This window comes from Acartia tonsa, chromosome 5 (genome assembly GCF_053477335.1).
Source record: "Acartia tonsa isolate MP-2025a chromosome 5, ASM5347733v1, whole genome shotgun sequence".
Classification (NCBI taxonomy): Eukaryota; Metazoa; Arthropoda; class Copepoda; order Calanoida; family Acartiidae; genus Acartia; species Acartia tonsa.
In genome coordinates, this window is record NC_137264.1 from 45,671,366 (window position 1) to 45,686,761 (window position 15,396).

The following is a 15,396-nucleotide window of genomic DNA, read 5'->3' on the forward strand; positions in this document are numbered from 1 at the left end:
ATATAAGTTTCAAAATATAAGATTTATGTAATATTATTATGTTATTTTGGCTGTTCAGTAATGGACGTCCAAGATTTTTGTTTTTGAAGGGGGGGGGGGGGTTAAATCTTAATATGGAATATATATTAGTTGGGGGTTTAATAGCGCAAAATTTAATCCTCGAAATATTTCGGGGGGGGGGGGGGGGGGATTAAAACACACATTTTGAAAAAAATAGGTAACTAATTTTTAAAAAAAGATTTTAACGGTCGGGGGTTGGGGAGGGGTTGGACTCCCCCCTTCCCCCTCCGGAATTTCTATCTCATTTTCTGTGTTTGAAAGATATAGGGCTATAACTAAGTGAATTTTTAAATTTGGGTATGACACATAACTGAGTGTTGGACTTATTTGAATATCTCCATCATGCCCCCCCCCTCCCCCCCCCCCCACTGATTGAGGTCCAGAAAGGGGGCCGACCGTTAAGGTTTATAAGTGATACTGGGATAAGACAATGGTCGATAAATTATTATTCTTCCAAATTATTTTGTGTTAAATTCTACTTACAATAAATAAATAGACATGAAAGGAATGTAGATTAATCTAGCTGCAATCGTCCTCTCCCTTAATGAAAATTTATCTTTCAGAGAATTAAATATTTCAAAAGAGGTTAATTGAGTAAATTAACTTTTTTTATGGATATTTGTAAAACTCGAGAAACCTATTATGTATTTTTACAGAATATTTATCCTATTATATAAATTAGTAAGCTTTGTCTGTAGCAAAGACTCTCGCTAACCGCTGAACTGATATGGTTCTCCTTTGCAGTAAAGCAAAGCTCCTTGTAGGTCCAGGGAAGGTTTTTCTTTTTTGGGGGGGAAGGAAATCTCCATTTTTCTAAAACTCAATTGAAAATGGAGTGGGGCCGACCTTACCCTTACCCCTCTTACTCTATTAGCCCCTAGAGGCTTTTAGGGGCGTAACAGCTAGTAACTGTATAAAATTGGAACCTGCAATTGTCTGTCATCATAAATGTATTTAGAAGTACTCTTCAAATATTTATATTAAATGCAAATAGTTGTAATCCGATACATTTAAATTGTATTTTCTCCTTTTTAAGTTTTTACTGTTGAAAAGTATTATTAAGTATTTTTATTCTTTTAAAAATCAAGATTTATCTTGTTTTAATAAATTTAAATTAACTAGAATATTATCAATATAAAAGTAAGAGGAAATCTATGTGTCTCCACTGAAGAACCTCGCTAACCCCTGGACAGATATGGTTCTCCTTTGCAGTAAAGCTTCTTATATTGGGCCCATGAAAGGTTTAAAAATTAGAGTAAAACACTAGAGGGAGAAAGGGTTAAATAACTGTATCTCTCCATCTCAACTGCCTTGTGCACCCTTTCTATTAGGTCATTGTAAATCAACCAATGTTGTCGCTTATATAAACACAGCCAAGTAGCAGAAAATAATTTAGAAGCAGACAAAATAGGTATTTGAAAAAGGAAGGGTGGAAGCTGTTTGTATATACATTTATACTATAGATCTGTAATTTTTTGATAGGCACTATAAACAGCTCCAATAAATATATAAGTCAGCCATAAATAATAAAACTTCTTAGGATGAAGCTTTCTGTTGTAAAATTATATCACTCACTAATTATATCGCTTTTATATGCAATTGATAAAATCATATGACTATTTTTTGGTTAAAATTTCTTTATAAATTTACAAATACAAAAAAACTCTATATTTGACTAAAATTTTTATAAATTCCATCAAAAAGTTCAAGAAAAACAAAATGTTTCCTAAAAAGAAAAATAACTAGTGTGTTATTTTAGTGTGAGACATACCCAGGGAGGAAGGGGACATTGGGTTGTTTATTACACTAGTCCCCAAAGCCTTTATTAACGTTTTTTTAATCATTAGCCTATCAGCAATGGGGAATTTTATTAATTCATTTAGTTGAGTGTCCAAATATTTCAAACACCAATTGTAATCTACAGAAGGGGTAGTTTTGTATATCATCATTGGGGATATACATCAATTTATAAATCATAGTCTTATCCCTTTAGATCCCTGGACATAAACATATGTTTTATCTTCATAAATTCCCATAGCATTAATTTTCTCGTATTCATTCGAATCCGGTGGATAGGAACCGGTTCTCATCCATACGAAAAAACTATGTCTAGCATCGTATTATATCCAGCATTCTACGAATATAGAAATGTACAATCATAAGATTAAAACCAGTTTTTTTAGCCGGTGCCTTCGGCGGAAAGCCGTTTATAATACGATGCGAGAAATAACTATTCTTTAATTTCTCTTGACATAAATTAAGCTTTTTAGCGCAGTACATTTACTCTAAAATTAGCGTATTTCTAATCGTCTCTCGTTCACCGAAAGTTTATTAATGTTTTTTTTTATCTCATTAATTTTTCTATTGGATTTAAAGGATAGTCTAAAAGTTAAATTATCAAAAAATATTAAAATGTAATTCTTTGGTTTATCTAATTCATGAACTTTTTTTAAAGAATAAGGTTTAAAACTCGAGAAAAAAACACAAATATACAAAATATGTGCTGTACAAAATTAGACTGTTTAATTTTTCATTTTCTGTAATATATAATCAGTTTGAATTTAGCAAAGTGTTTGAAAGGATTTTCTGTACCACATGAATAAGACAATATGGACGAAAAGTTTACGTACATTCCCAATAATGATAAACAAAATATCTCTATGTATATTAAAACCATTGGTTGAAAAATTTTGACTCTACTACTTTGGAACTTGTTAATAAAAGTACAGAAAATTTTTTAGCTTTTGAATAAGATAACGTGGTTATAAAACTTTGGAGGCCAGTGGAATTTTCAGTCTAATGTCTCGTACTTTTCTTGCAGATACTACTTTTCTGGACCTATGTATGAGAAGCATCAACCATCATCCATATCCGTTTAGCAGTTAGCAAGATCTTTATTTACAAAAAAAACAGACAAACACCCTACTATTACTATTATCAATTTATTTTATATTTTTAAGGCATGTAACCGCAGTGAAAACGATCCCACCTATGGATTTCTACGACTTCGTCCCCGCTAAGAACTTTGCTGATTGGGACGCGCTGTTTGAGGGGGCTGGCTCAGAAAATAGGGAGACACTACTTCCCGGAGAGTTGGAGTTTAGCGATCAGGTATGTACATTTACAGGTCCTAGGACAAACACATTAGTGACAAACGTTGGAGTGGACACTTAACCTAACCTAACCTTTTTTTAATAATCTTATAGGTTTTTAAATGTCTACTCCCTGCGGGGGGCTTTTTTTGTATATTCATAACTTAACCTAACCTGTATAGAAATACTTAATTATCTTGATATAAACTTAATATATCCTGCGTTTGTCCACTAAGACGTTTGTCACTCCTGCGTTTGCACTGGAACCCATTTGTTTACTTAGGGGATAAGACAATTGAGAATAAATTGATTTACTTTCTTCATACTGATAAACAAAATTACCCTTGTCTTGAACAGAAATATTGGTGGAAAAATTGGATGCAGCTAGACATAAAGGTACCCAAAGGTTTTTGAGCCAACAAACCAGAACTTATGTTTATAAAAACTTTGGGTACCTGTGTAATTTACAGTTCAATATCCGTCTCTCACTCTCTCTCTCTCTCTCTTTCTCTCTCTCTCTCTCTCTTTCTCTCTCTCTCTCTCTCTTTCTCTCTCTCTCTTTCTCTCTCTCTCTCTCTCTCTATCTCTCTCTTTCTCTCTCTCTCTCTCTCTCTCTCTCTCTCTCTCTCTCTTTCTCTCTCTCCCTCTCTCTCCAGATTTATCACTATTTTGGGGCAGGGTACCATCAGGATAGGTTTTGGGATTTAACTCACCCCTCCTCAAGTGCCCCTAGAGGCCTCTAGGGGGCGTAGCCTCTAGTTTCATATAAAACTTTTCATCATAAATGGGTCTTTTCAAACAAAAAATATCGTAAAAGATAATTCTTCAATAAATATGTTGAATGAAGGTTTAAATTGAATAAAAATCAATTTAATTCAAAATTTATTCATTGTTACACAATTTACAAATATCTTTGAATTAAGAAATTTGAGAAATAATTTTGTTTAATTTTAACCTTGAATTAATTTCGTAAATTTACATTTTCTTATGATTCTTAATTTTAAGTAAAACTCTTTATTAACCAGGGGATAAGACAATGGACGATAAATTGATATGCATTTCCAATGATTATAAACAAAATATCAAAATTACTAAATGTATTTGATTAATTCGTGATATTTTCCATATTTGCATTTGAAAATCATTCTCTTGGATTTTGCAAATAATCAAAAATAACAAACTACATTATTAATTTTTATATAAATTTGTATTATAAAAGAATTTACATTGCATTTTTTTGTGATTTCTCTCAAAGTTCCCCTTGGGCACAGTCCCCCCACCCTCCTTCCAATCAATATAAAAATAAGGGGGATAGTTTATTTTTTTATTGTTTATCACTTGAGGTCAGATTGATTTAGGTTAAATTAGGTTTTTAAACGGCATGCTAGGTTAGAGACTGCAGAAATAAGCTCACAGGGTTTAGGACCTTCCACATAGGAAAAAATTACCTTTCCATATTTCAGTTTATTTTAAAAATAAAAGGGTAAAAGCTTCAGTGCTGCATAGACACTTTAAGAAATAGCACCTTTTAAGGATTTTGTTAATTTGTATTTGGTGCAAACTGTTATAGAAAATTCAAATCCCTTAACAACTATTTATACCCCATAATATAAGAGAAGTAAGGGTTTTTCTCTTTGAAGCTTCAGATCACGGATTCTGCTGGAAAGAATGGGTTGTGCTCTTCAGGGAAGCTTAAAAGCTTTATTAATGAAGGGGTTTTTAGGCTATTTTTCTGGCCTACACCGCATTCCCCTAGAGGCTTTGGGCGAAGTTACTATTTATAAATTTAAATCTGATATTCAGGACAATTTTGGACTCGAGGGCCCGTCACCTGTGCGTGTGACCCCGCCACCCGGATTCCTGGAGGATCTGGACCTGCTGGGCGGCAAACTGGACTTTGTCGAGTCTATGGAGAAACACAATAACCCCGAGATATTTGAGCTCAAACAAGAACAACCCAGTCTGCAGGGAAGCTTCACACCAGTAAGTTCTAGTTTTTATATTCTTCCAATTTTTTTTTTTTAAAGTACCAAGTCGAACACAGGAATAAGGTATAGCCAACAAGCTAAATAAATCTAAAATAATATTTTTTTTTTTTTGGGGGGGGGGGGCATCTAAAAGGTTAAAGTAAAACAAAATTTGTTTGCAATTCAATGAACCACAAATAAATTATCACTTATAGTTTATTGAAAATTATTGTTTATGCCCCTACCCTTTAGGGGATCGGTAGTCCAGGGGAGTGAAAGGGGAAAAATATCTTATTACCACCCCAAGACTAAAATATGAATTTAATAGCCCAAAACCATACTAATTGCAGCCTCCTCTTGATGAAAAGCTCTTTAGGATTAGTGGTTAGCGAGATCTAAACGTACAAACAAACAAAAAATATATTTTGCATATTAGGAATAATTTATAGCAAAGTTTTATTTTTTCTAGTTTGAGAATATCAACCCTAGCACAGTGTCCCCCACCCCCGCCTTCCAGCTGCCCTCCATCTCACCTGAACAGCTCTTGTACCTCCAGCTACTGCAGAACCCATTGGCCGCCCTAGGCCTTGGCAACCCCATTGCTGGACCTAAGGTTTGTTTAATGATATTTGAAGAAAAAAAAACAATTTTTTAAAATACAATCTTTTTTATCTTATAATTCTCCAAAATGTCGATTGAATCACAGTTTTCTATGATAATGTTTTAAATTGGAATCATGTGGTAAAGATTGGTATACTAATGACCCAGGGACTACAGGATTAAGACAATGGCTGATAAATTGATATACATCCCCATTGATGATACACAAAATTACCCCTTTTATAGATTAACGTAATTGGTTGAAAATTTTGGGACTTCTAGTTTGACACTAATTAAAAAATCTTTGAATTCTTGAGCCAACAATTAAAATAATGTGGTTATAAAACTTTGGGTACCAGTGTAATTTACAGAACAATAAATATATTGTATATGTTTAGGTTGTAACTGAAAGCACCCCCGTCCTGAAGACCTCCACTGTCTACTCGACCAGCACTCTTCGCTTGTGGCAGGTAATACACCTAACACAAACCATGGATCTAAAGGGATAAGATAATAGCCGATAAATTGTACATCCTCAATGATGATACACAAGATTACCCTTTCTGTAGATTGCAATTAGTGGTTAAAACGTTTGGATACTCGACTTAATGAATCAACCAATCAAAATCATTAAAGTCCCTAAGGTTGTTAAGCCAACGAATAAAAAAACGTTATTAAGCCTTTGGGGACTAATGTAATAAACATTAGTCTCCAGCCTTTATTATCCGCGGAAAGCTGTCTATAATACGATGCGAAAAATATCTATTCTTGTATTTTCTTTAGATCTTTGGATTTATAACAACTTTTCAGGGAGATAGTGATATGAAAATGAGAAAAATTGGTTATAGGGATCTAGTTATGTGATAATTTGTCCCTATAATTATATACTAGCGGCTACGCCCCTAGAGGCCTCTAGTGGCACTTTATATGTTTTTGTTTGTTAAAGACTCTACGATAATTCTTTACGTACGATACCTCTTTATTTTACGTTAAAGTCTCCCGTATATTACAAAATTTTTGATTTTTTTGTGATTTCTCTTGGGAGGTTGGTGGTACTCTCCCTCAAAATAGTTATAAACCTTCCCGGGACCCATGAGAATCTACCCTGTTAAGGAGAACCCGATCGGTACAGCGGTTAGCGAGATCCTTCGGTACAGACACACAGACAAACAAACATCATGTTACTTTAGTATAGATGACATAACTACATATATTATTATTTATAATATCTTGTGTTTCCAGGGATCCAAGGAATTCACCACTGAAATAATTCAGCCTCTGGGAATCACCACTCTCACTGAGTTCACATACAACACCAAGACTGTCAGCCCTGGTAACATTTTTTAATATAAAAATAAGTTTAAAAAGTATAAAATATTAAATCTATTTTGTTTCATGAGTTTCATAAAAATCAGAAGTAGCTTATAGTGCCTTATGAAAAATGACGTCATACAATACAAACGACAAATGATAAACCAGTATATATTTTACCATTGGTCAATTACAATGTATACTGGCCTATCATTGGTCATTTGTATTGTATGACGTCATTGTTTATTAGGCACCATTTGCTGCTTCCTAAAAAAATCAAATTCAGTAATTAAAAGACGTATTTTTTGGTATTATTATACCTATATCCTGATAAAATAGAAATACTACTAAACTGAAAAATTGTGTTAGAAGATCGTCTTACATTATGACAATACCGTTTTACATTATGACAATACCGTCTTGCATTATGATGTATGTCGTTTTATATTTCAAATTTAGTGTACACAATATAAAAGTCGTCTTACACTAAGTAAATAATATCTAGAATATCGTCTTACATTTTATATTTAAAAGTCGTCTTACTTTCAGGAAGTGGATTCGGTGGACTAGGAGATCTGAACCCCTTGGCTAACCTAGGACTCTCTAGCTCTTCAAACCCCCTCGCCAACCTTGGAGGTAAATATCCTAGGGGGTTGGGCACATGTCAGGGATCCCAGGGGATAAGACAATGAATCAAAAATTTTAATAAATCTCCAATGAAAACTATCAAAATTCTAGATTAAGATTCGGTCACCACTAGTTTGAAACAAACCTACTAAATTTCTATTTCTATTAGATATAATATTACTTTTGAAAAGAATGGTCGGGTATAGTTTTTTCCACGACATCCCTCCATAAGGAGCGATTCTTCGTATTTTTCACAGTAGCTTTTCTCCTATTTCTAGCCCCTGCGGGGGGCTCTAACCCTGCGGGGCCAATTACCTAACCCTGTGGGGCAATCACCTAACACAATATAACCTAACCTAACCTAAAATAACCTATAAAAGCCATTTTAAAAATACGAAGAATCGCTCCTTATGGAGGGATGTCGTGGAAAGGACTATACCCGAATGGTCAATTTATCTACAATTTAAAACGAATGTACTTTTTACTCTTAAATTTTTTTTAAATATACCTTGAATACTCTATTAAAATAAACCTATATTTTTTGAGTTCCAACTTAGGAATAATGTATAGCCAACAAGCGAAATAAATCTAAAATAATATTTGGGGGGGGGGGGGCAGATATAAAGGTCGTGAATTCCTATGTGTTGTCCCCCCTCCAACGACAGCCGTAAATCACAAATAGGTTTCATGATTTTTTTCCATTTTTGTTTGTGAACATAGGGAATAAACATCAATTTATCTTCCAATGTCTTATCCCTTAAGATCCCTGAGTTGTGTCTCCATTGCATTATTTCTATCTCTAAGGAAAGTATAAAAATTAGAAATGTTTTTGGGATCCTGTAAGAAATGAAAAATATCTGTCATAGTTGGGCTCTTAAGAGAACAGACTATGAAGAAAAAAATAATATACATCCCCAATGATGATAATAAAAATTACTTCTTCCGTAGAACAAGAAGCAGCTTATAGTGCCTAATAAAAAATGACGACATAAAATACAAATGACCAATGATAGGCCAGTATACATTGTAGTTGGCCAATGGTAAAATGAATACTTGCCTATAGTTGGTCAAAAATTATGTTTGAAAGTACCCAAAAAAACAACGAGGTTCTTTTATATTTTTATTTGTCCAGTGACACCACCCTCCCATTGGTTTACGTGGATACTTCTAGGGTTGGGCCGGATATTTCAATATTCGGCCGGATACCGGATATTCGGCTAGTTTTTGATGCCGGATATCCGGTTATCCTGACGGATACCCTGTAATTTGCCGGATATCAAACGTTGACCAGATATCAACTCTAGATACTTCGTGTGTCAGACCTGATTCTATTTTCCCATCTCGATATATATTTCCTGGAAAGTACAAATAGATCAAAGTGCACTTCATTAACAACCAGGGAGTGAGGGGAGGGTACATTAGACTTTAGATTATACCCAAAGTTTTATGCATACTTTCTCTCATTTGTTGGCCTTAAAACTTTGGGTACTTTTTAATAATCTTGATTAGTTGGTTTGAACTATCAATGTCTAAACTTTTAGGGGTAGTAATTTTGTTTATCATCATTGGGGATGTACATCAATTTATCGTCCATTGTCTTATCCCTTGATATCCCTGACACTGTGCAGACTTAAGTACAGACTTAATGACCAATGGTAGGCCAGTATAACGTCATTTTGTACAGGCACTCTAATGGCTTCTGTTATTGCATGCATCAAAAAGTTTAACTAAAATAAATCTTCATACAATATGTATGCCATACAACTAATTGCCATCAAATGCATTGTAAAATTAAACTTGATTCTTTTTATAATACTTGTTTTTAAAATACTTTATATATACATTTTTTGGCTTTTCGTCTTTGTTTTAAAGACTAGATAGTTTTAATATTTTTATATTCTATATAAATAGTTTTTTAAAAATTTTATTTTAGGACTTCTTCAACCATCATACACTGTCGTTTCAAGCCCAGTTATCAGGTAAAATATTATTTCCAGTTTGACTTTTGACAAAACCCATTCATATCTGCTGGATTGGAACCGGTTCTCAGCCATACTAAAAAAACATGTATCGTATCGTATAGAGTTTTCTAAGAAAATAAAAATGTAAAATCATAACATTTTTTAGCCCGTGCCTTTGGCATCTCGTACATTGAACATTTTGATATCCGCGAAAAGCTGTCTATAATACGATGCGATATAATTATAAAAAAAGTTACAGGATGTTTGTGTCTGTAGCTTAAAATCATTAATGGAGAAACCTACCAAGTATATTCCCAGTGATGAAACACAAAATTTCCCTCTGTAGTTTACAATTAGTGGTTGACACGTTTGAACACTCAACTTAATAAACAAACCAATCAAAATTCAGTAAAAGTCTAAAAAAGTTGTTAAGCATACGTTATTATAAAACTTTGGGGACTAGCGTAATAAACAGCCCAATTAAGATTAATAAAAGTATATTTATCTGCGCACTTTATTTTACTTATTTTTATTTTTTTATTTTTGCAGAGATACTGTTCAGACTCTGACTGAGACACAGGAACTCAAGATTTTCTTCGGGTAAGTTTCACAAGATTTTTAAAAGCGAAGCTTTTCTATAATTAGGGTCGGTCCGTACGTCCGTCCGTCCGTCCGAGATAGATAGCTTTTATTCGTTAATTTAGGCATGTTAGAATTGTCCTATCGATTTCAAACTTTGCATGATGATTCCTGGAGGAGTTAGGTACGATTTAGAAAGCATAGCAACTCTATAATCATTACCAGAATGTCCGTATGTCCATTTTAAACATGTTGATTTTTTTACTTTTTTAACAACAAATTTTTATGTGATCTAATTATCCGTTTGATCTGATTTTTGGTATATTGATTCCTGGAACAACAAAGAACAATATTTTAAGCGAAGCAACTCTATAATCAAGTCCTAAAAATGTAAGTATGTCCATAAACATTATCCTGTATCAAGTAGTTTTTCAAAAAATTTACTTACAATTTTGCTTCGAATCTTATACTTTTATATTCTGATTATTCAGTTTAGACACTATACAAGTGTTGATGTCCGTTTGTACTATCGTTTCAGTGCTTCGCTTTTATGGATGTTGTCATCCTTGTTTTATCTTTGTCTATCTGTCTCAAATAAATGATTTTCTCAGATCCTAAGTGGGATATACAGCTAATATTTTTACTATACCCATAAGCATATAAGGTATAACTTTCATGGTCCGTTGGCCAGTTAGTTATTCTAATATAACATGATTTTCAAAATATTTTTTTTTGTGACAAATGGACCATAAATTAATATGTACTCACTTTTAACGTATTAATCATTTGGTCTACAATCAGGGTAATATCTTTTATCATTAATATGTAATTGTATACACAATAATTAATTTTCCATTGTCTCATCCATACTTAAGTCCGATAGACGCAAAGAAAAACATTCTACTACTTTACTATTATTATTTCATGACTGTTTCTTTTTTTAGAAATGTACCCAGCCTTACGACTTTGACTACAACTTCTCTAGTTTCTACCCAGGTCAGTTTTCATCACAGAGTATACCAACAACCAAATTAATTCGGGGGAAAAATCACGAACCCTATACGGGTTTTTCAGCTGTCTTTTGGGGGGCAATACATAGTCAATTGACGAACTTTCCATCTGCCCCCCCCAAATATTATTTTAGATTTATTTTAAATGTTGGTTATACTTTATTCCTGGTTTTACCAGGGCTTGGCCTCTGGGAATCAACCTTTTACAATTTCAAGAGTTAGTTAAATCAAAATTCTTGTATCTTTATGAGGATAATATTTAAGTCTTATTAGCTTATGGAATAAACATTTATAAAAATTACCCCTCCCCAAAATAAAGCAACCTTGTTTTTATGTATATAACAATACAAATGGAAAAATATATTGTTGGATCAAGGATAGAAAACAAAGCAGCGGGTTTCCTCGTATTTTACAATAGCTTTTCTCATATATTTAGTCCCTGCAGGGGGCTCTAACCCTGCAGGGCAAACATTTACATTTACCCAACCTAACCTAAAGTAACCTATTAAAAGCAACTATGAAAATACGACGAAACCCACTAATTAATTTTCTATCCATGATCCAAATTTTGTTGTTTTAAATCAAATTTTCAATTATTTTTATTTTCTAGGTCACATCCTACATCACCAAGACCCAGCGAGTACAGCCGACCATCAATCCTTTGGCCGGGCTTTTGGGTTAAAAATCTGGGAGGGAGGGGACAATGTACTGCAGATTATGCTAGTACCCAAAGTTTTAAACCACTTTATCTTATTCTTGGCAAACGTTCAACTAATAATTGTAATATTCATAGGGTGTAATTTTGTATATCATAATTGGGAATATACATCAATTTCATGTCCATTGTCTTATCCCTTAAGATTCCTAACATAAAATAAATTAATATGATGTTATTTTAAACGACATAAGCTACTGCGTTTTGACAATGAAATTTGCTTTATCCTTTTACTCGGCTAATTGTATTTTATTATATATAAATAATTTGTATTTTAAGATAAAAAACTGTATAGAAATACTTAAAAATACTTTCATTTAAAGAATTTAACCTAACCTTAAATCTAATTTTTCAATTTTATATAAAAAATGTAATTTCCAAGTAGATTTAATTTTTAAACTGCCATATTTGATATAAACCTTCACAATTGTGAACAAGTATTTAAGTATTGACCTAGTAAATTACCAAGTATAATTTTTAAGTATCAGACTAGTCAAATTTCTAGTTTATGTATATATAAAACCACCAAATTTTCATCTAGTCGTAATTTTAACTATTTATTCTACATAAATTTCTTCAAATGGTCGTTTCTCATCCATGTAAATGAGAACATAAAAACCCAAATCCTCTTTTTAAGTCCTTAAATATTCATATCCTTTTTCAATCTCTCCTCCTGTGATTTCAAAATTAAATTTGAAGCTTTAAATTGTTATTCTATAATGTATTTCATTAACAAAAAACGCCGTTTTTGCAGCGTTTGTTCTTTTTAAAAGTCTTAATCCATTTTTTTATAATCCTTTATTACACTAACCCTTGTTATTGTATTATAGTATAAGTTTAGTTTTAGAAATCCCCCCTTTTAAGAGCTAAATATCCTGTATGTGAAAAAAATCCTTATTTTTTAGTTAAATTTTGTATTATCAGCGATAATTTTTTTATATAATGTAAAACGATATATATATGAACTTTCAATATATTGAAATTATTATAAAAATATTTCTTTATCTGATGGAAATATTAAAAATGTCTACTGTCTATAAATACAGGGAGGGAGGGGACAATGGGCTAGTTATTAAAAGTCCCCAAAGTTTTTTAGTAATGTTTTATTATTCGTTGGCAACACAACTTTGGGGGCTTTTTCCTAAATTTTAATTGGTTGGTTCAGTAAGTTTGGTGTTCAAGCGTTTCAACCACTAATTGTAATCTACAGAAGGGGTAATTATAATTGTGTATTATCAATGGAGATGTGGATCAATTTAGCTGCCATTGTCCTATCCCTTTACAGCCCTGCTATAAAAATTACTGGTTCTTAGAGTTGTTTTCTAATATAAATAACATCACTATAAACAGCCTAGCAAAGGCCATATTGACATAGTGAGTTTATTGAGCAAAGCAACTCTAAAAGACCCATACATATTATCTATCTCTGTGTACCTTGAATAATGAAAGTAATTATAGAATTAGTTTTGTCTACAATGTTCCTTCGAAAAATATATAAATATACTTTTATAGTAGAAATGTGTTATTTTATTTTTTATTGTTGTTTCTTTTTAAAGCAAAGCTTTTCCATAATTAGATTCGTCAGTCCGTAACGGTTAGCTCTTTTCTTTAATTTAAGCAGGTTACGATTATCCTATCGATTTCAAACTTTTAATGATGATTCTGCTTGTTTAGTTCTGACACTATAAAAATTAATTTGTCCTACAGTTACAGACTTTCGCTTTATGGATGTTGTCATTCTTGTTTAAATTTAACTTCCCTAGGAAATGTATCCTTTAAATACTCTAGTAGCAAAGCTACTCTATATATGTATTTGTGACCGTAGTATGTCCTTCCAGAGAGAGGGGACAATAAGCTGTTTACAGGCCCCAAAATAACGTTTTCTTATTCGTTGGCTTACAAACTTTAAGGACTTTAGTAAAATTTTATTGGTTCTTTCATTAGGTTGAGTGCTCAAACGTTTTAACCACTAATTTTAATCTACAGAAGGGGTAATTTTGTGAATCATCATTGGGGATGTACACTAATTTATTGACCATTTTCATATCCCTGGGAGGAAAAATGGTTAGAAGATTTACATATTTTGGTAAGAAAAGTCTGTCAAATTTCTAAGGATAAAGCTAGCTTTCGGGAAATTATAATGTCCAAAAATTTCGTTGCTCGTATTATTGGAATAAATATTATGTCACTTAACATAAAAAATGTTTGTATGCTGTAAATAGTCTTTTCGTTTTACGGATCATAATGTCTGATTGGCAATCTAGGATTATCAATTTATTAATACAAAGATGGTATTTATATTTTTAAAACAATAACTAAGTGGGGTTCTAACGATATACGTGGTATTTTTTTACCATTAACAAAAGCCGCACAATTCGTGTTTTTATAAAGGATGCATTTTTTTTACACATACTTTGTCTATTTTATGTGATTTAAACACTTTGCTAAAGTCAAAGTAACAATTATATAGTTTTGTTAATTCTTAAATTCGTGGACGTTTACCTTTTGTTTAACCCCTTACAGTCGGGCCCCTTGCCGCACCTTAATCGGTCGGGGGGGGGGGGGCGTTCAACGCCCCCCCTTATTATTTCAGTTCCTATTAGAGCTAGAGGGCTAATTTTTTTGTGCAAGTCCATGGTTTGATAATGAATTTCCGACCTTTTATAAGTCTAAGTCAATTTTCGCTTCCTTCACCCTTTTATTTAACAACCTTTGTTTTTAGGTCTTTTTTTACTTAAAAATTTCAAACGGCTGTAACTTTCTTATTTTTGAAGCTAGAAGAAAATTTTTTTTCCAGAAAATGTTTATTTTTATGTAAATTTTACATTAGAAATATCAAATATAAGTTTCAGCGGCCGCAGCTGTACTTGTCAGCTGCCAGCCGCCGCAGTCGGCGGTCGGCGGGAATACGGCGGCGGATCTTCATGAAATTTTAATACGTTATGTAGACATGTAAGAAAAGCTTAAGTTTAAAATTTGAAGTCTCTAAGTCAAAATTACGGCCACAAGAGCCTTTTAAAGATTTCTGGAGACCTGGAGGATCAGGACCTGCAGGATCATACCTGGAACCTGAAAGTGACTTGAACACCTGTATTTTATATAAGGATGTACTACTAGAGGATTTTTTAGTATTTTGGTATGATAAAATGCTTTGTTTTAGTTAAAAAAATATTTTTGCTCTTTACCTGGATGACCCTGCCAGGTTTGATGGCATCCTGTGCCCGCCAGGATGGAGATATTCAAAAAATTCCAACTCTCAGTTATGTGTCATACCCATACTTAAAAAGTCAAGCAGTTTGGGCTCTTTATCTTTCACACACAGAAAATGAGATAGAAAAAACCGGATAGGGGGGCGTTCAACGCCCCCCCCCCCCCCCCCCGACCGTTAAGGGTTAAACTAGCTGTGTACAAACGTCTCAACCAATAATTTTAATTTACAGATGGGGTAATTGTATGTTCATTATTATGTTGAGT

At 32.9% G+C, this 15,396-nt stretch overlaps 1 protein-coding gene across 4 annotated transcripts in view; it reads left to right on the top strand.

The window, feature by feature from the left end:
- LOC145319632 (uncharacterized) overlaps nt 1-13,440 on the top strand; it is a 208,770-nt gene extending 195,330 nt beyond the window's left edge. For all 4 annotated transcript variants that reach the window (XM_080161903.1, XM_080161904.1, XM_080161905.1 and 1 more), the window contains 10 exons: nt 3,021-3,171; nt 4,956-5,135; nt 5,589-5,732; nt 6,118-6,189; nt 6,962-7,052; nt 7,580-7,666; nt 9,591-9,636; nt 10,168-10,218; nt 11,142-11,193; nt 11,818-13,440. In XM_080161903.1, the coding sequence (XP_080018029.1) occupies nt 3,021-3,171; nt 4,956-5,135; nt 5,589-5,732; nt 6,118-6,189; nt 6,962-7,052; nt 7,580-7,666; nt 9,591-9,636; nt 10,168-10,218; nt 11,142-11,193; nt 11,818-11,889 (946 nt within the window). In that variant the 3' untranslated portion in view covers nt 11,890-13,440. The remainder of the gene's footprint in view (nt 1-3,020; nt 3,172-4,955; nt 5,136-5,588; nt 5,733-6,117; nt 6,190-6,961; nt 7,053-7,579; nt 7,667-9,590; nt 9,637-10,167; nt 10,219-11,141; nt 11,194-11,817) is intronic.
- The last annotated feature ends 1,956 nt before the right edge of the window (nt 13,441-15,396 follow it).